This window comes from Anopheles darlingi, chromosome 2, assembly GCF_943734745.1.
Source record: "Anopheles darlingi chromosome 2, idAnoDarlMG_H_01, whole genome shotgun sequence".
In the NCBI taxonomy this organism is placed as follows: Eukaryota; Metazoa; Arthropoda; class Insecta; order Diptera; family Culicidae; genus Anopheles; species Anopheles darlingi.
The window spans coordinates 60,553,557-60,578,360 of NC_064874.1; the positions used below are offsets into that span (position 1 = coordinate 60,553,557).

At 48.9% G+C, this 24,804-nt stretch overlaps 3 protein-coding genes across 5 annotated transcripts in view; 1 reads left to right on the plus strand and 2 right to left on the minus strand.

Moving 5' to 3' along the window:
* The window catches only part of LOC125950322 (putative uncharacterized protein DDB_G0291608), a 14,295-nt gene extending 12,326 nt beyond the window's left edge, over positions 1–1,969 (minus strand). For all 3 annotated transcript variants that reach the window (XM_049678192.1, XM_049678191.1, XM_049678190.1), the window contains exon 1: positions 1,644–1,969. The gene's annotated coding sequence lies outside the window, so the exon portion shown is untranslated. The remainder of the gene's footprint in view (positions 1–1,643) is intronic.
* Positions 1,970–2,423: 454 nt separating this feature from the next.
* LOC125950323 (uncharacterized) lies at positions 2,424–4,550 on the plus strand. The gene is made up of 3 exons (XM_049678194.1): positions 2,424–2,935; positions 3,060–3,074; positions 3,199–4,550. Exons 1-3 carry the CDS (start codon positions 2,755–2,757, stop codon positions 3,651–3,653), a joined length of 651 nt encoding a protein of 216 aa, XP_049534151.1. The 5' UTR covers positions 2,424–2,754; the 3' UTR covers positions 3,654–4,550.
* A 130-nt stretch (positions 4,551–4,680) lies between these two features.
* On the minus strand, positions 4,681–23,561 carry LOC125950321 (chondroitin sulfate proteoglycan 4). The gene is made up of 11 exons (XM_049678187.1): positions 23,510–23,561; positions 16,488–16,881; positions 12,313–12,509; positions 12,004–12,234; positions 11,519–11,920; positions 10,191–11,455; positions 9,960–10,119; positions 8,359–9,897; positions 7,994–8,294; positions 7,559–7,924; positions 4,681–7,488 (listed from the first exon to the last, which is right to left on the minus strand). The coding sequence occupies exons 2-11, from the start codon at positions 16,561–16,563 to the stop codon at positions 4,829–4,831; spliced, it is 7,197 nt and encodes a 2,398-aa protein (XP_049534144.1). The 5' UTR covers positions 16,564–16,881; positions 23,510–23,561; the 3' UTR covers positions 4,681–4,828.
* Positions 23,562–24,804: the final 1,243 nt, after the last annotated feature.

Here is a 24,804-nt window from a genome sequence, read left to right on the forward strand (position 1 = left end):
AAATCTCCCTAAACGTTACTGCGCTCTAGCCACCTGAAGGCAGACAGAATAAATTGTAATAATTGCCATTTCCATACGAATCCATTGCGTAGTACTTTTATCTTCCATCCCCCCGAACAACTCAAGGTGAACGTTGAGGCTGCCCAGAGATAGTTATTGAAGTTACATCCCATCTGCCAGAACCGGGCTCTCGGCCCTGCTGTTGGCGGGGCAGCTGTAAAAAGGCTGTCCATAATTACCGACATCCTGCAAACGACCTCGATTCCATCCTGCTGCCACCGGCCGGCTCGGGTAAGTCGTGAGTAATGCAGCAAACACAACCACACAACCACACACACACGCACACACCACAACACAACAGAAGAATCTGCTTCTCGTCTCGAACGGCAATTATTAATGCCGATGTTTGAAGTTCTACTTTTGCTGCCGACCACCAACCCGCCAGCACCTAAAAGGCCGTCTTAGTAAACAACCCGTGACTTGTGGCCAGTTTGCACGTAACGTCATGAGTAATGCTTCACCTATCGCCGGTCCGCTACGCAAATAAGGCCCAACCTAGTGGAATGTTGTCGATAGAACGGAACATTCCAAACCACGTTCCACCAGCCACATCGCACTAAAACCAACGAAGGGCAAAGCGCCCCTTCAACTCACGCTACCCGAGGGCTCGATCGAGACCGCCAATCATCTCAAGTAAAAAAACCTGGATTATCCACTGGGCTGTAGACTGTTGCTGGCTCGGGAGATCGGATCGTAAGAAACCCGAACGACTGGCGTTCAATCAACGATCGGGTGTCTTTGTTAGGTAGCGATTCGCTCTACATCACCCCGGGCTGAACCACACAGATACAGGCGCGTCCATTGAGAAAAAGTGAAATGTTATGCTGCGGACCTGGCGGTAACAGGAACGGTTGGCCAGTGGAGTGGAGGGCGTCTTCGTGGAGAAAGGTTACACATCCACCCCAAGAGATGGAGGCGAATGATTCGAGGGGAACGGATCCGGTTACGACGTGGAGCGCACACAACTACGCACACACGAGCGCCCCAAGGTGTAATCGGTCTGGCCGTGATTCCACGGGAACACCACCTCTCAACACACTCAACACACTGGCCACCATCACCCTGCCTGGGACAGCGAGTTTTTTTCCCATCCGCTCATCCGCAACAAGCGTCTTGGGTCGGCGCTGAAGCCGAAGACCCGAAGCCCGGCCCGGTGTGTGACCCGGAATGGAATGTGTTGTTGTTCTTTCTCTCTTTTCGTTTCTGTCTTTGTTTGGTCTTCTCTCCCAACGTTCCGTTAGGCCAGCGGCCGACGACAAACACGACCTGTCCGCGGGTTCGTCGCTTGCGGTCTTGTAGAGCTTTTTGTTTCATTTTTGGGTAACAGCACCAACGGACGGAATGGAACGGATGCTGATCGCGCACGGTGCGATTATGATGGTAATTTGATCACTCGAGACTACCCTGGCCACTATATACCTCCTGACGCCCTTGCACTCAATCGTAATATTGTTTTATGGCGTATTGGTCAACAATGAAACAGCAACAGCTTAAGGCGTGCACGCTGCAGATGCGAGAACCCGTAGGCTACAGGTGCTATCCATTGCGTAGCATCACAACCACAACACAAAGCATAATTATACCTCAGCTCAGATGTGCCAACCACTATTCCCGCGGTCGATCAACTGCCGCGCGCGACAGGTGTCGTGTCGTGACCAAGGGCACACAGTAACCACGCACAAATTAACCGAGGGAGTTCATTGTCGTCGCGACGACACTATGGTATCAGAGGTACTCCACCGGCGAATACTCCACGCAGAGCTTGCGAGACGCGAAGCAACGATCGCGTGCTATTCCGGAGAGCTTCGAAAACAAACTAACATCCACTATCCGCACCGCCGTGACGCCGTGTTTGGGGCGTTCCGGGGCAAGGCACCATCACCACGGCACGACGACGTTCCTCGGAAGTCATTGTAGTGCTTTTTTTATAGCAGCCGTTGTTTACTTGTTCACCGTTTTGCACAACATCCCGGGGGGTTTTCACATGAAAATCGCGTCATTCCTTCTGTGACTCATCGGGTTTTTCATAAAAAATGCAACCTTCCCGTTAATGGATTAAAAAGTGTTTTGAAAAGAAAAACTAAACCCATGCCAAACCAATGGGATAAAGCTCTGGAAAGGCATCTCAGCGGCAGTGTTGCCAGCGTAAAGGAAAATGTTAAAAGCGTTTCTCGCTCTCACTCACCTGCGCGAGCAGATCGCCGAGATGCGTGATCTCGGCAGCCTCACACGACACCTGCGCATGGGCCGATATCACCCATACATAATAGGCTGTACCACACGCAGATAAGTGACGACTGAACGAGTCACGAGCGAACGAATGAGAGAGACAGAGTCGAGAGCACTGCGAATGCTTTGGTTTAAGTGGGAGTTGCGTCATGGTGGGTCATGCTTCCACGCCTCAAACACCTCAAACGCCTCAACGGAAAGCTCAGTCGAGCCTTGCAAACTGGTCCATCAGGTTCCTCAATCCGCTGGTGGTCGCTTCTTCTTCCACCTTGGCAAACACGCTTGACGGTATGAGTCATCGGTTCGCGTCGTACCGAAACAGTGTATGAGTGGTTCTCCGGTGCGTAGAAAGTAATCGCGGGATAGTGGCGATCCGTAAAACCGGATACAAATTCAATCGATCGTGTGTAGTGTGCCAAACGTTTTGTTTTAGTGTCTCAGTTCCGTGGTGTAGTAGGAATCAGTATGAATGTGACGATCGTTGGCGTGCTTGCCGTGATGCTCGGCTTCCTCAGCATACCATCGGCCGAGGGATGTGCCACGGAATGCGAGCAGCATCAGTACTGCAACGAAAATAACAACCGTTGCCAGGATTGCCGTGTTCTGTGCGATAAGGATGAGCTTAGCTGCCCTCACAAGTGTCCAGGTTGGTTTCCTAGCGGTTGCGGTGGTCATTGAAATCCATCGCAAGGCAAAGATATTGTCAGGTTGAACGAATTCTAATAAGAATGCTTTCCATTTTCCATTCCACTTCTCCGTCTAATACACAGATTACCTGTTGCGCTGTAAGTATTGGTGAGATCAGGTGTGCGCGACCACCTCGGTGTGTTCGTGTGTGCGCGCGCTCTTGGTCTTTAAATCTGGTCTCACGGGCACAACCCCTTCACTTCATGTTTCACCTCTTTGCAGCGCTTCGGCAACAAGTGGTCACCATGCAGTCCGATCTGTGGATGTACAAGATCGTGTTTTTTGTGGTGATGTCTCTGTTTGGTCTGGCCATAGTGGCTCTACTCGCCTACAAGCATTGGTCGGTGTTCGACTTTTCGCGCTGCCCACCGCAGGGCAAACCATCGTCCTCGGCCGGTGCCGGACCGGTCGGTTACACGCACGAGAATCCGCACACGAAAAGCCCCAAGCTGGCGGTCAAGAATGGTGCCGCCGGCATACCGAAGCAGCAACAGCAGGTGGCTCCGTCTGTCGCACTCAGCATCTATCCGGAGACGGAAGCGGAAACGTCGGTTCAAACCGGCACGACCTCGATCAGCCACCGGTATCCGGCGGAGGACTCAACCGAGAGCTACTCGTACGATAATGCGGCCTGCAATGTAACACCGACCAGCGTGGCACCGATGCCCAAGTATTAGCTGGCCACCGGAGATCCAGTACATCAATGTGTCGAGGGATGGATCGTCGGGCTGCTACCTTAATCTCATCACATCACCTCCTGTCGTAACACAGTAAGCGTGTGTTCGGTACTTAATGGCCGGTGCTATGGGCCAACGTGCAGTGTCTGCATGAAGCACTCAAGCAGGCGTGTGCTCTACCTACTTCTCGCGTGATCTTCACAACTACTTTATGACGCCAACACAGTTTTCTGCAGTTACGTTCTAGTCTAGGTTTTAGCCTTCTCTAAATTGTATTCGTTCGATTGAAAAGGACCTTGGTTAGGATGTAAGGACTTTTACAGTGCAACGTAAGATATTAGTAGCCCCGCGGGTTGCTATCCTTGAGCCCTCTATTGCTTTGTTCGTAGACAACTCTCCGTAATCGATTCGAAGGGCTCAATAATAGTTTTCTTTCGGCCCAGCATCAGCTGGATGGTTCATCGTACTATTTGTTATTATAGCTGACACAGTGTTACACTTCGTGAAAGGAATCTCTTTATTATGGCTATAATTGCGCTAGTGTAATCCATCAAACACACTCGTCCACGTATTGCGCGTACGATACTAGGCAACTGCATGCATCCCCGCATCTCCATTTCGTGTCTTGCGGAGTGTTAAGTTCGTTTTAGCTACATAGTTGCTCCTGCCGTAGGAGAATTACAGATACTATATCTGTATGTATATCTAAGATACTGACTATGCACCGGTATGTAAGTTCGTCGGATCGTTCGTAGTGCATGGCGCAATCGATTGCATAGCAAGTCGACTCGGGTGGAAAGCAAAGGTCCTTCTGCCAATATGGCCACCAGACCCCACCACCATAATCAAGCGTTACAGTGTGTGTTTTCGTAAATAGAATAGCGAGACAAATTGGAAGTACTCTAGGCGCTAGGTTCTCTAGTCTGTTCACCGAATCACGATGACACATATCCGGGGCACCGGGTTAGAACCATGGTTCATGGTTGAGTATTGACGAAAGGGGGCGCGATTGGAGGATCATTATGTACAAAAGTATGCTATACTTCTCTCTGGCGCCCTCCCTTTCGGCCTATGGCACGATTGACTTATTGCGCTATGGTGACAAGATGCCTGCTTGTCCCCTTCCAAGGGCCATTGGTCCCGTTTGGCCGTCTGGCCGCCTCAGCATTTCGATTTCAGACCCAATACTGGTTACGGCGCAGCAGTGGATTCGCCTTCGACAGTTGTGGCGTCGACAGAGGTTGCTGTGATTGCTGCTGGTAATGTGGTTGCTGCTGCTGCTGTTGCTGTGGTAGCAATTGCTGGTGCTGCTGTAACAGAAGATGCTGTTGAGGTCGGGAAATGGTCGAGTAGTTAACGTCCGGACCGGCGTCACACGAAGAACTCCACTCGTCGTTCTCGTCGCCATACCCGTACCGGTAACCGTGACCCAGACTAGGCAGCAGCTCCCCGTGCATGTCCATCATATCGTCCGTTTCCGAGTCCAGCTGCAGCGTATTATCCAGTCCACCGATCGGAATTACCTTGCAGTGTGGGATGCTACTAATGATTGGAAGCGGAGTCGAGGAATTCGTCACTGGCAGCGACTCATTCTCGGACGGTGTGTACATCCGATTATTCAGCGTCATGAAGTCGGGCGGTCGTGGTAGCGACGGTGGATGATCCTTGTCCGGATCGGCCTTCCGTGATGACTTGGAGCGACAGCGCAGCAGCAGTACGGTGATAAGGATGAGAACGATCGCTACGACGGCAATACAGACCGCAATCAGGTAGTCGAGTGGGATGGTCGATTCCGCCGTGATGATATCGACATCGTTGCTGTCATGCGATCGGGAAGGTGAGTAGATCTCGATCGGCACCGTACCCTGGCCCGGTTGGGCCGTCTTCGTCGACAGCACGTACTCGAAGTTATCGTTGATCGATTGGAAATCCTGATTGAACTTGCGCGCCGAGTAGTAGATGACGCCCGCTTTCAGCTCTTTATAGGTGAACGAACTGATCTCCTTGTCGCTTGGCTGCTCGGCATAATCTAACCCCGTACTGCGAACGATCTTCTTCAAACGGCCGTACTTCGGCCGGCGAGTGATCGTGATCTTCGGGTTGTACCGGTTCAGCTTCAGCTGGGCCGGGTTATCGAAGATGAAGGTAGAGCTGAGCCGTACCCGATCACCGGGTGTGATTGTGATTGGATTGATGATGATAAACGGTTGCACGATCATGCTGACCTCGATCAGACAGGCCGAGGTCGTATCGGGAATGAATGCATCCAGCTGAAAGGTATCGTTCGACCGGCTCATATCCGTCTGCATGTAGCTGATCTTACCATCCTCCAGCTGGCGTTGGGTGAACTTAACGATCGGTTTATTGTTCGCAATGATAATACCTCCGAGTGCACCCTTCGTAATGTTGTAAACGATGCGACTCTTCTGCACGTTCGTCTCCACTACGACGTGCTTCGGTTCCAGTACGCCCAGGTTCGAACCCTGCTGCACCAGTATCGGTTGACTGCCGAAACCGGGCAGGATCGTGATCGGCAGTATCTTGATGTTGAAGATCTCGTACACCGGTTTGAACTTGCCGTCCGATACCTTAAAGTAGAACGTGGTCGACTGCGGATTGCCCGAGTGCGTGTAGATGATGCGGTTCTCGTTGATGTCCGCCTGCGTGAATTGGTTGCCGTACGTGATGATATCTTGCGGATAGCCCTCGTCCGATATCTTTAGCAGCACACCGAGGTTCGGTCCGCTGATGACATCGTACACAATGTCCCGCGGATCCGTATCGGCATCCTCCGTGAGTAGGTGCGTCGAGGTGATCGTCTGGTTCTCACCCTCGATCACTGAGATATGTGGCGAAGGGCTAAGCAAATGGAATGGCTGATCGTTGACCGGATTGATCGTCACCGGTATCGTAATATTACAAAGAAACAGGTGGCCCGGTACGAGGAACACGGCTAGCGAGATCTTATCCTCGATCGTGTCCGAGTGATCGTGCCGGTAGATCACCTTGTTGGAGTAGAAATCGTTCAGCGAGAACCGATTCACCTCGGGGCTTTCATCCTCTAGCTCGACAAGCCCATGGGCCGGTGGATGAACCTCGATGTACAGCTCCGGAGCACCGATACCGGCCCTTGTTTCCAGATACTCTAGCACCTTCGAAAGGTCCAGTTTGATCGGAGCGGATTCACCTTCATCAAGCGTGATCCGGGGAACCGGTAAAAATCGCAGCAACCCACCGGATGACACAGATACGTCGATCGAGAATATCTGATCGACCAGACTGTTCGAGAGGGGAGCCGTCACGTCAAAGTAGAATGAATCGTTCGTCTTTAGCTCCACCATGGCGTGTGTGTGCTCGTAAAAGATGCGCCCATTCTCGATGTCATGCTGCGTAAATTCGCTGATTTCACTGGAGTAACCATTTTCTATCTGTTCGTACAGTAGTCGCCCCATCTGGGGCGGTATCGTGACGATGTATTTGACATCGCGATCGTCATCCGAGCACTTGTAGTGAAGCTGCTCGGGTAGTATCTGCTTTCGCGTTAGCGGGAACACGTGCAGCACTTCGTTGCGTATCACTTCCAGTGCCACCGGATTGGTGATGATGTGTAGGGCACTCTCCGTTGTGTTGTGTACGCCATCGTTTACGTAGAACACAATCTTCCCGTTCTGGTTGCTGCTGTCGTGAATGAAGTACACCATGTTGCTGTTGATGTCCTGCTGCGTGAATGCGTGTGTCTTCTTGTTGTAGCTATCCTTGAACGCCACGTATCCTCCGGTCATCTGCTGGATGTGGAAGGTAATGTTCTCTGGCGGTGTATCGTAGTCTTGGGCCACTGGAAATGCAACGCAAATGGGATATATGGTTACAGGAATCGTGTGACACGAAGGATCGTTTGTTCTTACTTAGATCGTTACTCCCAATCATCGATTTACCACCGATCCACATGTGCAGCCCGGTGTTGGTGACGAGCAGTGGTATCTCATCGTTGATGGGCAGTATCTGGATGGACAGCAGAAAGGGAATACTCTCCTTGTTTCTGCTCAGTGCCACCAGTCGTATTGTGTCGGACGAATTCTCGCTACCATTGTGGACGTAAGAGATCACACCGGCCTCGAGCTGCTTCTGCGTGAAACGGTTCACCTTCGACGATTTACCAGCTCGGATACCCCCGTGTAATGGATGATCTAGTATTTTATACTCCAGAATCTTTCCAACATAATACTCAGAGTATGGCATCATATCGTGTGGCTCCAGGATGATCGTCTTACCTGCAAGAATAACAAATCGTAATCTCTTCATTAAATCCGATATAAAGATTACAACAGGTTCAAGCTAACCTTCCTCTACGATGATCTCGTTTGTGCGGATATACAGATGCTCCGGTATGATGACGATCTTCATCATAAGATCCCGCAGCCAAGTAATACCATTGGTAACGTCAAACGTGAAGCAATCTGAGGACTGGTTGACACCGGCCTGAATGTAGAACATTTTCTCCGCATTGATCGTCGACTGATCGAACACTTTCGAGTTGTACTCGTCATCTGAAGTGATCGACTGGATCTCGAGATATCCGTGCTGTGGTTGCGTCGTCACCAGGTACGTGATGTCACCGGGTGAGATGTTGGGATGAACAATCTGTTTTGCGACAGAAGGAAACATCAAAATGCTGATCGTTGCTCGAACCAAAAGATTCACTTACCTCTAGGACGTCCCTGGAGATGATCACACTGGTGGACTCCTCGACAAACAGTGTCTGATTGCGACGTATTCGAAGCTGTTCCCAGTATGCCGGCGGATAGATGCGCACGAGTATCTCACCCTCGCTCCAGACACCCTTCGTGCCAACACGATACTTGATCCGGTCCATCGAAGCCACATCCCGATTCCAGTAGACGATCCGATCAGCCAGCACGTCGGCGTGCGTGAAGTTCGATGCCGTCGTTGCATTGTTCAACCGATGCAGCTGGCCAGTGTCGAACTTTGGCAGAAACAGCTTCAACAGGCCATTGTTTGGACCATGCATTATCCGGTACTCGATCTCGTGGGGCTTTGCATTCAAGTTGGTATCAATGTTTAGATCCGCACTGGTCAACAGTACGGCTCGACCTTCCTGCACGATCGAAGCATTGCTTTCGCGTACCCTCAGGAACGGATCGGATGCTTCAATCTCTAGTGATCCCGGTACTTCGTACAACCCGTCCGTAACGATGAACGATACCTTTCCAATGTCCGTTCCATTGTGCTGGAACAACATGCGACCGTGGTCCAGATCGTCCTGGGTAAATTGCTCCGAAAGTTTCCCATTTCGGTACAATTCCCCGTTGGTGCAGCTGACTGATCGGTACTCGATATCATTGGCACGCGTTTCGATGTCCGGATCGGCGTACTTCAGATCACTCGCCGTAAGCAGTTTCGTCTCCTCTCGCACGATGTGAAACACTTTATCGAACACCCGGTATGGACCGTTGTCATTCTGTAGCGTTATTTCCACCTGGATCTCACAGACGTATTGGAAGTCCGTTTCCTCGTCAGACAGGATGAGTAACCGGAAGCCGTCTCGCGTGGATTCGGAATCATCGTGACAGTAGTGAATGTCACCGAGGAACAGGTCCTGTAGCGTGAACGTAGCGATGTCCTTCGCCTCGAACGTACGCGGATTGATTAAGCAGATTTTTCCGTGCTTAGGATGGTGCGTCAGGTTGAAGGCGAGGTAGTTGAATTTGTTGAAATACACTTCGAAGTTGGTGCGCGATAGGGCCGACTTGTTACCCTCGTGTACGTACAGTTTTTCTCGCTTCTGATAGATGATCTGCTTCGATAGATAGTCAGGCGGAGTGTAGATGAAATCAATTTTTCCCTGTACCTCCTCACATTCCGGTACCGTCACCGTGAATTCGAAGGTATCGATAAAGCTACCATAAGACGAACGGTAAGTACGGTACTTGATTAGGTTTTTGTCAATTTCCTGCTGTGTGAACGAATGGCCTGGACGTGCCGTCTGTGGATGACCATCGACGTAGATGACGCCGAACTTGGGCGCCGTCACGACGGTGTAGACGACGTTCCGGGGCAGCATCACGATGGGTGTTGTCTGATGGAAGAGGAAGTCCGCCCGGATGGTGTTGTCCTTCGTGTTGATGTGCATATTGTTCTGGCGTATCAACCCAATCCGAAGCTTCGTGAAGGAGATCCGGAAATCGTACGTTGGGGTAGAGACGGGACCAAGTGATACAGTGAACTGTGGAGGATTCGATCTATCGATTAGAATCTGAAAGTCTCTAAACTTTCATACCGAGGTACCTTGAATTCATCGTGTTGAGGGAAATCCGTAATATGCAGATAGCGTATCTGGCCCAGCAACACCTGACTGCTGGTGAAGGAGTCCACATTCACCCACGATGAATCAACGGTTCGTAGCTTCTGTAGATTACCGTACAATGGTGACTGCACTATCTCGAATCTGGGAAAATCGGAAATGGTTTATTAGAATCCCTTCAATCTCAAGATCTCGAGTTCCTGAATAATACTTACTTCATATCGACGTTCTCCTCCTCAGCGTTCGGTACAAAGGATAGGTTGTGTGGCGTTATCAGGGCAGCCGATTTGTGGATCAACACAAGGCCCGTGTTGTTGATCATTCGCAGCTGCAACGGTAGCACGGACACACGCACGGAGCTGGCCGGACTCGTCTCCATACCGTCCGACACCTGCACCGTTAGATCGAAGTGTGAATCCTCCGAGCCCTTCGAGTTGATCACGTACGTCACGCTGCCAGCATTGATGTCGGACTGTGAGAAAGTGGTCACCGATTTACCACCGACCTCAATGCGTCCCTGCTGTGCCTCGGCTGAGTTGGGACTCATAAGAATAGTGTAGATCAGCGACTCCGGTGGACTATCCGGATCTTCGGCATTCAGCACATCGATACCGATCGCTTTCGGGATGCCCTGCGTGATGCGTATGTGGCGATTCGGGGGAAGCTGTAGAACGGGCGGATCGTTGACCGGCGTCACGTTGACATGCAGCACGAATCGATATTTGCCCGATACATCCGGTAGCTTGGATTCTCGCGAGAACGTCATCAACTGCATATCGATCGTCATGTGATCGGTCGGATGTTCGTCACCGTTGTGCGTGTACTTTACCTTGTCTGTACTGAGATCGATGTGGGAGAAGAACTTGGTTTGCGTAATCGTCGCATTCCCTTCCGGTGCACCGTACGAGGAGATCGTCACACGGCCATGCCGCGGAGGTTGCACGATGTGGAAAATTATCGATGCCTCCTTGACACCGAGATCGGGATAATCGAACAGGACGTTGATGTATTCGCGTGACAGGAACGCAATGCCACCTTCCATCACGTCCATCGGCGTGATTTCGAGCAGTTCCAGCTCAACACGGGACATCGAACGGGTAAAGATCTTATACTTTTCACCGTAATCCGCTTTGATGCAATACGCTTGATCACAGTAGCAGATGAAATCCTCGATGCCCTGATGTTGACACTGCGAGCTGATGATGCATGGTTGCTTCTCGATGCACGGATACCGCCACACGCAGTCCACCGTTACGTGGTGCGTTACCTTAAAGTTCGGAAACCCAACTTCCTGATCATCTAGCACCACGTTCTGGAGGCAACCTTTGAAGCTGGATTCGGTTTCACGGATCAACTTTACCGAAGCCTTCCGGTGCCGTTCACCATCGAGACCACCGAGGTAGAAGTCCTCTTCCAGTTCGATCACCGGGCTGCTCCCATTAGCGAACGTTGCACTACTGGTCGTCTCATCCACTACAATCTGGGGGTAGGGGAATAGTATTAGACTTGCTGCTTCATACCAACAACAACGCACTATACTTACATCGACCAGCATGGGACTGTAGGTAATCGAGACATTGTGCCACTTGCCATCGGAAACGTTCCGATCGGGGATCAGCTCGACGGCATTCGAGCCCTTGCCCACCAGCAGCCGTAACCGGCTCTGCACGATCTCCAGCATCATGTAGTCGTGCTTGGCCGAGCGTGGTATATTGCTGAGCAGCGTACCGAACGGTTCGATCGTACGAAACTCGAAACTCCATCGATCGCCCGACCGGGAGGTTACCTTCCGCACCACCGCGTAGCTGTCATCGTCGAGAAAGCTGATCGGTACGTCCCGGTCCGCATCAAACTCGGGCGAACAGATCCACGAGACGTCCTGCGTCGTCGCATGGCCCGTTCCTTCGCGGGCCCGTTTGAAGATGTTGATGTTGTTATAAAACACCTAAGAAAAGGAAAGAAGGAATTGGTTAAGCCAGATTAGTTAGTATATTCGGTGGAATTGCATGCTTAGAAGTCGGTACTTACGTCGGCGATACAACCGCGAAAACTGGGCAGTGCGCTAAGGTACGGTTCATTGTAGTCCCCCTTACCACCGAGCAGCACGCCCATGTGCACGTTCAGCTCCATCACTTTCGGTGGAAGCGTCTTGGTCGCGAAGTACTCGTCTATTTGCAGCGTCAGATTTGCGGCGTAGCGCGAAATCGAGATGTCATGCCACTGGAGATCATTGACTTTCAGTGTCACGGGAGACCAAAGCTAAGTAGATCAGAGTGCCGATCGTGAGTAAGGGGTAGACACTAGCCGCCTTGTACCGAGGGGGTGAAGCACACTTACATCAGTCTGGTAGTCGTCTATCTTGAAGCTAAATCTAACTTTACCCTCGTCGAGGCTAAGAAGCGCGTAATCGGTACGGCCAGCTGTCAGCAGTAGCAGTGCGCTGTCCTGTCGCGTCCGGAACCGTAACCGTATGTTGGTGGAGATCTTGGACTCCTGCAGGGGCATCGTGATGTGGCTGGCACCGTAGAAGGAAACTGGAAGGATATATGATGAGCAGCGTTTTGAGATATTTTTAGTCCACTCGCAACCGTTCGATCATCGCGTCACCCAGCGGTGAACAGGGAGAAAAAGGTGCTTCAAAACACCTCACATAAATCTTTGCCCATTGCGCCGGCGGTTTGGCTTTGGCTTCGGTTGGCTAGGTCATGATGGTACGAATACGAGGTACTAACTTTGGCACGCTAGAACGTGACTGAACGTGCCTTTTAGATTGTCCCCTATAGTTCGGGGATCGTCATCACGAGTTCAGGGATTTCCAGCTAGCTCATCTAGGCGCGTGTGTGTGCATGGAGTTACTAATCAGCGTGGAACTGGGTGTACAATGCCCTTGTCACAAATAGGCGCTTCCATAGCGTCTGTATTCACATTGTTTTCAGTAACCGAAGACAAAAAAAAACGGGAACATGGATTTCGCTTCTAATTTGGTCTCTCCCTTCCCCAGGGGCCCTAGATCACGTCCCTAGACAGTCACGATCTAGCGCTCTAGTGCTCGACACAAAACGCCCTAGTGTTCTGGAATCCGTAATAGAAGACATGACGCACCATGTGCATTGCGTCGATCGGTTTTCGGTAGCGACGGAATGGAATGGTGCGGAAGGGTGCGTAAAATATGTATGTTTGTGTTACTATGTTCACTGTCGTGGTTCTCTTCAGTTCTCTCTGTCAATTCTCCCTCCCTGCACGAAAATGACGACCTTGAATTGGAGGAGGGTGTACGCTACCCGTCAGCATAATACGGTTACAAGCGGCCAGCCACGGAGTCCGTCCTAGCACAGATCGGATTAAGTGCTGGTTCGGCGCGCAACAGGAGAGCGATGAGCGCATGTTGTTTACCTTCACGCACCATGAAGCCCCCGATTGTCAATATTCGTCAATCGATATGGAACTGCTGATAGATGAGCGAGTGGGAGCGAAAAATCAACAAAACCCGGGGCCCAGGGGATGCTCCCGGAGGACATATTGGGAGGGAGGATGGGGGGGGGGGGGGGGTGCTCACCGCGCGCCTCTATTAACTTCCAAATGAGAGCACTCAAGCTTTCAGCGGGCTATCCCAGCCGGGGTCCGGGACTTAATATTTTTATTGCATCCACTCGGCGGGTGTGAACTGATGGAATGGAACCACCAATCCGATGATGGGATGAAGGATGGGAGGATGGGGGCTTTCAATAGGAAACATGTGGTGCATCGCCGGTCAGACAATGTCAAGGAAGTTTGTTTAGTCGGCCTTTCGATCGTTTCGGCCGCGTTTTCGGTGGTCAATCGTTGCGTTGCGAGCAAAAGGCGTTTCATCGGTTGGCTATTATGCATCGGTTGTCCAATCTGGGAAGCATTTCGAGGAGTTTTGGATGAATTTCCATGGGAATTCTCAGATAAATACACTATGCACGATAGAGTCAATGTGTTATTTGACATTTGGAAGATTTGTTATGAAACAAATAACAATGTATCCACAAGAAACATTGTATTGTTTAAAGATTGGAAAGGAGATACAAAGCTAGAACAGATTATCACTCAAATAACGTGATCTATGATAAGATTGTGTCGCGATTATGACTAATGCGGTCGATTGTGTCTGCTGTTTAATAAACCTCTCTTAGCCACGTAATAACCACGTTGCTGCCAAAATAGAATATAGAGTAAGGTGGGGCAAAAGATCGGGCTTAGTGGATTTTTATTTTTAAAAAATAAATGAAATAAAGTTACAACTAAAAAAGGGAATGAATTAATCAATAACTGTTTATTTCTCTACTGTAAAAGTACCAGCTCGATCAAATGACAATTTGTTTGGTTAAAATGAATAATTCTAGGCAACCTTCGAAACGAACTTTTGCCCCACCAGTGGGGCAAAAGTTCATTCCTTTAAAATCAGCAATTTTCAAGTAATTGACGAAGTAATATGTACAGTTTCTGTGTTTTTACTCTTTTATGCGTTCAATGAATCACAGCAACAGTTTTTTAAGTGTACTGGATAGGTTTTGTTCAATTCGAACTTTTGCCCCACATTACTCTAACACAACTTGAGGAATATATGTAAAAGGATAATTTTATGGTTTAACATTAACTTTTTGAGATAAATAATTCGAAGAAATTGAACATATGCAACCCACAATCACCTACTTTCAACCATAGCTATTAGTTTGCACTTTTGTCCCACAACGCGAACAAACTTTTGCCCCACTAGGAACATTCCTGAAAACAAGTCAATTGCAAAACTTTCCGTTTGTATTTCAGAATAAGGGCCAAGTGATAGTGGCCAAGGCCAAGGGCCAGGTGATTTCAAGACCTTTCAAACGAGTATAATGTTGGTCGAATCGGTGAAGCCGTTCTCTAGAAAACCCTAATTCGAACATTTGCTCCACGTTACTCTAAGCACGATTTGAATCGCATTAGAATGCGCTGTGCCTAATACTGTAATACACGTTAAAACGTTATCTTCAACATGAAACATAAACGTGTAAGCGGATTACATGCGCATATTCCGATCATGCGATAAATGCGCATATTCCGATCAGCGTATTGAAGGAATCTCCTCTTGATTTCTATGCAGGAGCTGTTGGGTTTTGTCTATTTTTCTAGGAATAGAATATCTATTCCAAAAACCCTCAGATGGAATGTAGAACATCCTCATTATCAATTATTCTGAATTATTTAAAGTTCAGGTTTAAAAGAGTTGATGGATTGTGCGTGGTTCTGCACCCTGACGGGAAGATGGAGTTAGTGATAAGAAGGGGAGAATTAATGGATGTGAGGGCAACAATGTATCTAATTTGCCAAAATATCAATCAAGTCAGAAAATGAAGTAAAGGATTTTTTTTTTCTCGATAGAAATAAAACTTTCTTAAAAACCTTTTAATTGTCGATCGTAATTACGTACCCCGAACCTTTCGTTATGCTAGAAATTACTCATTTATACCGGAATTTCATGTACTCTACACTGGGCTGTTTGCATTCTCATTATCCAAATAACATAGCTAATTACTGAGTGCAATGTTTTGCAAAATTATTGATAGCAATGGGAAATTAGACATAGTATTAATCCATTTCCGTTTTTAACCAAGCGTTTCAGAAGAGAGTCTTCCTTCATCTAAAGGAAGGACGTTCCTTGTATTGAACTGGTTAAGATGAATCGGTTATCATCCGGGTATTACTTGCGACGCTTTCTCAGGACAATAGATCTACACCAGGGATCTCGAACTCACGGACTTCAATACTAATTTGTGCGGCCCGTGGCCACGTCCGCCAAGTAAAGTTCAGCGTTATTTTATATTTAAAAAAAACCTGTGAACTAGACACTGGAAAAATGAGCCCAAAAACCCTTACTAAAAGTAAAACTACTCAAAAAGGCTCATCAAACCGAGCTGACAGATGGAAATGTTTAACAACCTTGTTCGACCCGTGTCCCTAACACCGATCCTATTTGTAGCTAATCACTTTAAATTATTTCCTCCCTCCCGGGTTAAGAAGAACCACTCCAAGCGCACAAAAACTCATGCACCACGATAAAGTGAGGCTCTGGTTCGCGTCCGTTTTCGGGGAAAATAATTTATTTTCATTCCAGACCAGACCGCAAGAAAAAAAAATACCCCAACAGGATAGAAATCCTTCCGCAACAGCGTCGTGCGGTGTGACGATATGCTGGTACGCCGGTGACACGACCGGTGAACATCTGTCCCGTCTTCCGGCATTCCGGCCTGGCGGCACGGGACCATTTCGTCGGCTTCTCGTGGTCGCAGGCGTACATGGTGTGCACTCGGGGCGACTTCCGCGCGCCATATGACATCTTGATTCATCAATCTTCATGATCGTTAAACCGACTTAGGGGCCCGGCCGCTGTTCTTGGCACATGCCAGACACCCTCGCCTCGGTCTGGTAATTAAAATCGTGGAAAGCCTTTTTTGTCGAACGGTTTTTCTTCCGAGCGCGAGCTCGCGCGCGCCTAGCGTATCACTTACCCTTCACAGCATCGATCAGCAGCGGCAGGCAGAGAAGGGAGATGAGCAGCCACACCATCCGTGTCCGGCGCTCCATGTTGCACCGCCGCCCGAGGGGGGTTTTCTGTGTTTCTTGTGTGATCCTGCAAATCACTGTTCACGGTTTAACGGCCCGGCGTGCTTTTCACGCGGTTTTTTCACGTCCGGATCGTGTGCTCACGTTTCACTGCACGGTACGATGGTGCACCCGGGAACCACATAGCGGTTGCATTTTTTCATTATCACCACCACCAGCATCACCAACACCACTAACAACGTCCGTTTGTCACACACTTCGCGTCTTCGGCGAACTTTCACGACAATTCTTCCGCTAAACTATCAACATTCTTTAGTGCCGATCGTAGGGGGAAGGGATCTGTAGGGACCAGTAAGAACACGAGAACATTTGATCACGTTTTCACAACACAAGGCAACCGGGCGCCGCTCACCGGGGGCCACATTCCGGGCGCACTTTTGCGCCATTCGGCCATTAGGGAGCGAACGAGCGAGCGAACGAGCGAGCACCGATGCGTCAGCGCAGGTCACATAGTTTCGGTTCACACACAGCACCACCAGCACTCGATTTCCCATTCCAGCAATCACGCAACACGTCGCACCGGTGGTCAAAACAAATGCCGAAACGCCGACATCGTCGCCAATCAATCGTAAGCCTCTTCAGCGTAATCGGGAGAAGCACGGACAGCAGACAAACAAACACTACCGTGGCATGCTAGCGGGGCGGGCAGGGGCGCACGAAATGGAACTCGGTCGGTGAAAAATGTCTCGGCATTTTCCGCGGCTTCGTGTGGGACCAGCGGTGAAGTCGCGCACGGGGAATGGATCGCCTCAAGTGGATTGATAAGTGTTTCGGATCGAGTTTCGTTTGGTATTTGTTTATGATAATCCGAATTTCGTTGGTGGAGATTTGTGGATTTTTGGTGGATTTTTGTGTCATCGAGCGGATCCCTCAGGGTTCCCTAGGTTCGGTTTCCTCGGGGATTTGGAAGGCACTAAGGCCATACGTTATCCGGGATCATAGTTGCCATGGGTTTTTGCTCAAGGATTGAAAACGAGATTGTAATGCCTCAGCATATCCTTCAAACAATATTGTTATCTTTAAACAGGTATAGATCTTGAAATTCGCGAATAAAAGGGTCAACAAATGAACTATATAGCTGAAAAAGTAGTTAGGTTTTGTTCCTAATTGATATGCTCGTTCACATTCAGTTTTGAGTTATTATATTGAGATGATTACAGATGAATTCATAAGATAGTAAAGGATTCTCCAAGGCAAGGCTAAAAGAATAATCTTCTATTTTGTGAAAATAGAACGTATCTTCAAATACAAAACTGACATTCTCTGAATACTAAATACTGAATTGACATCAATTGAGATCTTTTCTTATCATCCCAATAGTATTGAAAATTCGTTAAGGTATTTTATTTATACACTATTTCAACAACACCCATGTCAAAAAGGTCTAACTATTCTTTAAATAAAACTCTGCAAACACATCAAATCTGAACACCATCTTCTTCCACTTATAAGTGATAATAGCTTGATAACGAACCATGAAAAACACTGTTCATGAGTTTTATCACAAGAACATAGTCCCCAAAAGGCCACTTCCACAAACATTTCAGTCCATTTGCCGGTGAATCATTCCCTATTTTCCCCGGGTGTCGGTGTCTCCGATCCAATCCTTAAGTGATGATGCACTTTACCGACGCCAATCCGCAGACGATACACCACCATACGCACCCATGCGCCACTGCCATCCATCTAGCAACCCCAATCGTTGCCGTTAGGGCCGTTGGTAGCGGCTCAAAGTTGTAAAACAAACCGTGAGGGACGTCGGATGGTCCCAAATTAGCAGGCAGGCCTACCTAATGGGGCAGAGCAACGCCAATGCTGCCGTTGCCGTTGCGTTTTTCCATTAGACTTTGGTCGGGCTTTTCGAAAACGAGAAAATGCACTCCTTGGTGAATTGCCGTCATCAGCGCATCGTAGACGCGGCCGTCGTGTGTGTGTTTGGTAAACAAAAGGCAGAGCGACAACGATGCATTCTCATCTCATCCGTCACAACCTGTCACGCGGCGAGATTATATGGTCTTGGGGCGTGCGAGACAATTATTATCCTTAATTATCCTTGCCTGACCCTTAGACGGATCGGATGGAGGAGAGATAGAAGCCTGCGCTTCGCTAAGATGAGTGTCAGAAGTAGCTGGTCTTTCGTTGCATTTGCACAAAGCGCAAAGTGCATTGGCAGCAACTTCTTAAGACGATCGAAACTGTAGCGAAGCGATCTTGTACGCACCATTCGGATCGAACGACGGCTGGTGGCGAGTCTTCGACTTTGGAACCACTCGGGGCGCCGAGAAGCGTTGGCCTGACGTTTGGTGTCTATATTTAAGCATTTATCCCACGTTAATTAGCTACTTTATAGGTTACCCGAATGCGTCTGCGTGTGTGTGTGATCTTCTGAAACCAAAAAGAGACCGAAACCGGCCATGGAGTACGACAACCTGAGGAGACATCAAACGACATCTAAGCACGACGACGACGACGACAACGAGCGACACTCAAAAAGTTGATCGGAAGAGTTAGGGAAAAATTAATGACCAAACGGTAGCGGAACGCGCCGTGTCGGTTTGTCTGCTCGTACCGATACATAATCCGAACATCTAAGGACGTAGAGAACGTATGGACCACGTGTGCCTGCGCCTGTGTGTGCCATGTATAATGTTCCCTTTGGCTAACTAAACATGATGTTTGGACAGGGGACCGGGGAGCCCGAATGTGCAGCGAATGTCAATCGACACTCGCCAAGAATCATGGGGACTGGGGAGTGCTTGTTGTTGCTTTGATGATTCAACCCGAGAAGTGCTAGGAACACGTAGGGGAAGATTCATAAATTTGGTCTCCTCGCTATTCTTACTAGCCGTTTCAATTCTGCCCAGTGAAGCCATAAATTTCTGGACCTCTCATCGTCTGGGGTGGATGGTAATGGTGGACGTATTCTTTTCGGGCTAGAGCGAAGCGTCTAATCGAAACGTCTCCATTGTCGTCGAGAAGGTATTCAAAGTATCTCTGGAAGCTATCAGGATATCAATTTCAGCCTTAGCTTGCGACGGCTCAATGTCCCATAAATTATATGCTCCAAAGTATCGGGGATTAGCTGATGACAATAAAAGAATGACTTATGTGCCACGTCACTTTATGGTAACGATTAAGAAATTCGAGAGAAACCAAGAATACGGTGAGACATTTGGAGCAGTTGTGGAGCGCTAGGAGTACAGCGGATCGCTTGTACCGATGTTCCGTAGAAGGTCGTTGTTTGTAGAGTTTTCACCAGGAAAGAATAACATTTAATGTCGATCATGAGGGACAAAAGCTGCCGTCCTAGTTGCTGAAGAACGCTTACTCGTAACACAACAAAAGACATACTTTGTTTTGCTTTGTCTAGACTATAACATATTAGTGAAAAATGTACAAAAATTCTGTCACTTTTTCTCAGGGTTCTTCATTCGATTTTGAACCTGATCTCATTTTCTTAGCTAGGTACGCTAATAAAACGCACGAGGATTGGTATAAACATCAAAAATTTGTTACGTCGACCAACATTTTAGATGAAAAAAAATTAGAAAGCAGTTGCTTTAATTCAAAACTACATCCATTAATTGCTCAAGTTGTAAACAGTTTACAGATTTCATCCTTAAAAAACGACCGAACAATCAATTTCTAAATATTCAAACGAACTATCAGTTCTTTGCTGCAACTGACAGGATTTTGCCAATTCCTTGGCGTATAATCTCAGTAAGCCTATAATCTCAAAGAATTAAATTAAATTATTTTTAAATTACCATCGTATATTGGTTTAGATTCTTAGAATCTGCACAAGGAGTATGACAACTGTCTTGAAAATGTGTTTAAATTCACCAGAGAGTTAACGACACTACAACAAAGGAGCAGAAACCGCTCAAGAGTAGACGCAACCTTAGTTACAGAGAGACCTTACAGAACCTAGCGGCAATCTTGACAAACACCAAATGCGTTCGCTGCTGCCGACACTCTCTCAAATTTCTCAACAAAACCCGTCAACAGATCGTGATGGTTTAAGTAGCAAGTACTTAAGGGGTGCTTCCGTTGACCACAGCCCACTCGCATCGCTCGCTGTTCCGATCCGATCCGCTACAATTGCAATCAATTTTCGATCCAACGATCGCACGGTCGCAGGTCAGACAAAGAAGATCTGCGAGCGGAGTTGAATCCGTTGCAGATCACTCTACTTCTCCTGCAACCCCCTCCCATTGACCACTTGAGCAACGGCGTGATCGTGATGCGTCTTCAAATGTGAGACTTCTATCCGAAGCACCCTCACCAATAAACGGGAGGTGGGAGAGTGAAGGTTGTGTGCGTGGGTGTACTGAAGGTAATTAATCCACTTTTAACCAGAGCATACTGGGTCGGCAGCAAGTCGGACCCGCCGCTAGTTGGCTGTCTGGGGTTCAAATACACTTCTATCGAATCGCACGTTGAAAAACGATCTGGGCAGTAGTTGTGGGGTGCGGGGTAGGGGGGGTTCTAAGAGCCGACATCAAGACTGTACGTACCCTGCTGTAGTAGCGCTCCTGCGTAACCGAACCCCGAACCGTTACGCATCATTGCAGGAGTAGAGTGCGCCTCTTTGTTACGCTACTTCCACACTGGCCGTCACTGGCGTTCCCCCGTCCGCCCGGTCCGCCCGATCTCTGACAGGGTGTGTCAACCTAAAGTTGACGTCCCATAGCCATAAGCGTGCTCGAGACAGAGTCGCGAACTCTTCCGGCATACGGGCACAGTGCCGACTCCAGGTTCCATCGCGAAGCGGAAACTAAATTATTATTTCCGAAATAATTGCATCACCTCGCCGTGGCACTACCACCATCAGCATCATCATCATCAACCACGTTCCCGTCGAGCCCTGTCGGCTGGCAGGCTGCAACGGTTACGGTTTGACGATTGACAAGACATACGGTTTCCTGGCACGCCGTTTCGGAATGGGGATGTTAGTCTTTGGGGGCCACGAAACCGAAACGAGCAGCAGACAGATTTAAGTTCTTCGGGTGCCGGCCCCTTCACCGACCATCGCTCCTCGGTTTTGCCGGCGGTTAATGTCCTCCTATAGGCAAGGGCAATACCAGGGATACCAGCTAGCCCGGTGATGTTGCAGCTCATATCCGGCGCGAATCATCGTCTTCTGGAACGCGAATAACGTCGCGAAGCATAATGATGCTCAAGATCGTGCATCAGCATCCAGTGCTCCAGGATGCTCTCCTCGCTGCCTCCTCGCTGCCCTTTTTGCTGCTTTTGGGGTTTTCTGCCTTCGCGATTCCGGGAGTTGCCGGGCATCGAGTCCGGGACTCACTTTGCGCCCTTCCCTTTAGGTTTCGTGGACCGTGCGACTATAAATATAGATCCACATACAAACACACACACATACACACCTACACACACACGAACACCGATACACAGTTTGCTCCATTGGACAGAGACTAACACACGCGGTTAGTCGCGGCCCATGGATCCTAATGTGTTGCCCGAGCACGTCACGGTTCGCTCCGGAAAAGGTGACTTATTACAGCGGCACCGTGTCCCTCGTTGGGGACGTTTATAAAATACTGTCACATACGATGGCCACCGCGGTACACGCACGGATCACAACAAATGCGTGTGTGTGTGAGGAGTGAGCTAAACTTAAATGCGAATGTCGTGGTCGTCGTCGACGTCGCCGTCGCCGTCGTGGCCACAACCGTAACGACATGCCGTGATTGTCACCGTGAATCATCGTGATCTGCGGCGTGTTTCGGTGGCGTGGTGAGTCACGGCTTCACGGCTTTTCGTAGAGGAAGATCGCGACGATCACGGTTTGCGGCTCGCGGTTCCTTCTTCCGTTTTCTTCCCATTTTTTGCTTTCTGTCACAAGCCACTTCCGATTCTCCCCACCAGCTGGAAGCTGCACTTATCACCTCTTGGCACTCGAAACACACAAGCATAGGACTTAAAAACACACTCTTCACACAACGGCTGCGATGATTTGCGAAAGATCACCCGTTTCTTGGACGCCTTTGCTTCCGTTTCCGCCGTCAAGTTGATCCACTTTACGATCTTCGGCCGGTGACGAAACGTGGTCCGCGAGTAACACCACCACTCCGGGGACAGTCGCGAGCGCAAATGACGGGTTCCGGCGGTACGGTGGGACTTTGCTCTGCGCCCGGCGATGGAAGGAGATGTTGGACTGGCGACAAGCAGCAGCAGCAGCAGCAGAAGCAGCACAGACTGACGAAGCTGCGATGCGCCGTCCTCGGCACTCGGGACGGAATTGGTTGACAAAAATAAATTCCCCTCGCATTCCACGTTTTCCCTGTGCCGCTTTTCCCTGCCAGGCCAGCAGGGAACGATGACGACCAAGAGACGACCGCGGTTCCCGTTCGAGCCGCTGCTGCTGATCGTCACCACGGTGTTTTCCACTTAACCATTCTAACGGCTAGCACGCGGCCACCAAACAACCGGCGCTTGCTCGGTTCGAGGATCATCTTCACTTCGGTTTTTGGTCTCTCTCTCTCTCTCTCGCGCACTCTTCTCTCTTATTCTTTCTCTCTTATACTGGGGTTTTCCCGTTCTCCGTTTCACTCGCGCTCGCACACACGAATCCGAAAATCCGCTCCTTCTTCTTCCTCTACTTTCACGCAACATCATTTTCCATTTCCACCGCGCGCGCGAGGGTGGAAAATGATGTTCGGAAATCGCGACGGCGTAAGTGCGTCTGTTTATACTTTCCGCGTGCTCCGCCGTCAGCTCGGATTCATAAAAATTCGTTCGCAGATACTCCACTCTCGGACACGCCAGCTGGATTTTGGACTGTACGCTTTTCCGAGCTCACCGTTCTTGCCTGGATCGCTGATGTGAACACACAGATTGGATAGTGGCAAACTCGTAGTGGGGACTTGATTTTCCACCTCACCTCACGGAACAGCACGCGGTAAACAGATGGCATCCGTTACGGTCGAAAGGTTGGTCGCAACTGATGAGCAGCAACGGGAGCATCGGTTGCGGTCGCAGCATCGGCTCAGCGCGTGCTGCGCAAGTTTTTGGGGTGCGGGTGTTTCCTGTCCCCGTCGTCGTCGGTCTTCGTTGGTACGGTCCCGGGGTTTGTTTTTTTCGCTTCTTTCGCGCAGTCTTCGGTCTTACCACGCCGAACGCAGTGCGCGAACGGCGCCAAATGTGCGTGTCCGCGGGTTTGTCGAGTTTTCCAGGAAGGAAATATGATGACGGTTCACTTTTCGGTCGGTTTTGAAAGATTGTTCCTCCTCCCCCGGGGGATAGGGCTGCCAAATATTGTGCAATTGGCTTATCGCTGACGGCTGACCGGTGGGATCGCTGCTTATTAGGGTGGACCGATAAGTGGCGCAGTGAAGGAGCGTAACATAGCGGTCAGTGTCAGGTCATTTATCGTAGCATTGGCCAGTTATGCCGGTACCGCCGTAGGCCGGTCGATTCCTTATCGGAGATTGTAATCCAATTTCGTCAATTTAAGGATTTAAGGTTACATTGGGAAGACGGCACAAGTTAACTTTCGATGGGAAATGGACATGCGGTGCTTATTCGGTCATTAGGAGGAAGAAAATAATGTTATCGGCTACAATCATTGGAACAAGCACAGTTAAATAATGAGAAGAATGTACCAAAGACCGAAAAAATATGGTTTTTATAATACAACTTGTCAAGCATTCCATCGGAAATAGTCAATCATTTTTGAAGAAAACTAAAATTTCATTACATAAGAGTAGAAATGGAAAAACAAATTGATTATAAAGCCAAGAAACAAGATGCCTGAGAAGTCTACAAAAACTAATGTTGAGCAAAATGATAAAATTCCTTAAGTTACTTAAATTAAAGATGAAATAGATGAGAACGTTCAACTATCAACATAAACTGTTGAAAACTATTAAACTCCTACAAAATCGGATGGAAAATCAACCATAAAAATTGTATTTGTTTTAATTCTGCTATATTGATTTAATTCCCAGAAGATTGAACTAAAAAAACCAACCATAAACCGATAGATTTAATACACACTGCATCTAAATATGTATGAATAGATTTGAAATAATACTGTGTACCATGCTACAATATTTTTTCGTTCAAATCAACTTCTCTGCTATGTTTCGTGGAAGGTGTCTTTTCACACCCCTCTTTATTGGTGGTAAATTACTGTTACTTACTTAGTTTTCGCGCGCAAAAACCGACAAGTGGTCC

Excerpts from the sequence above, each read along its gene's own strand:
- LOC125950323 (XM_049678194.1), top strand. The coding sequence starts at position 2,755 with ATGAATGTGACGATCGTTGGCGTGCTTGCCGTGATGCTCGGCTTCCTC.
- LOC125950321 (XM_049678187.1), bottom strand. The coding sequence starts at position 16,563 with ATGGAGCGCCGGACACGGATGGTGTGGCTGCTCATCTCCCTTCTCTGC. Across the intron at positions 11,456-11,518 it reads ACAGTCCCATGCTGGTCGAT|ATTGTAGTGGATGAGACGAC; the intron begins GTAAGTATAGTG and ends CCCTACCCCCAG. Across the intron at positions 7,925-7,993 it reads CGAGATCATCGTAGAGGAAG|GTAAGACGATCATCCTGGAG; the intron begins GTTAGCTTGAAC and ends TTATTCTTGCAG.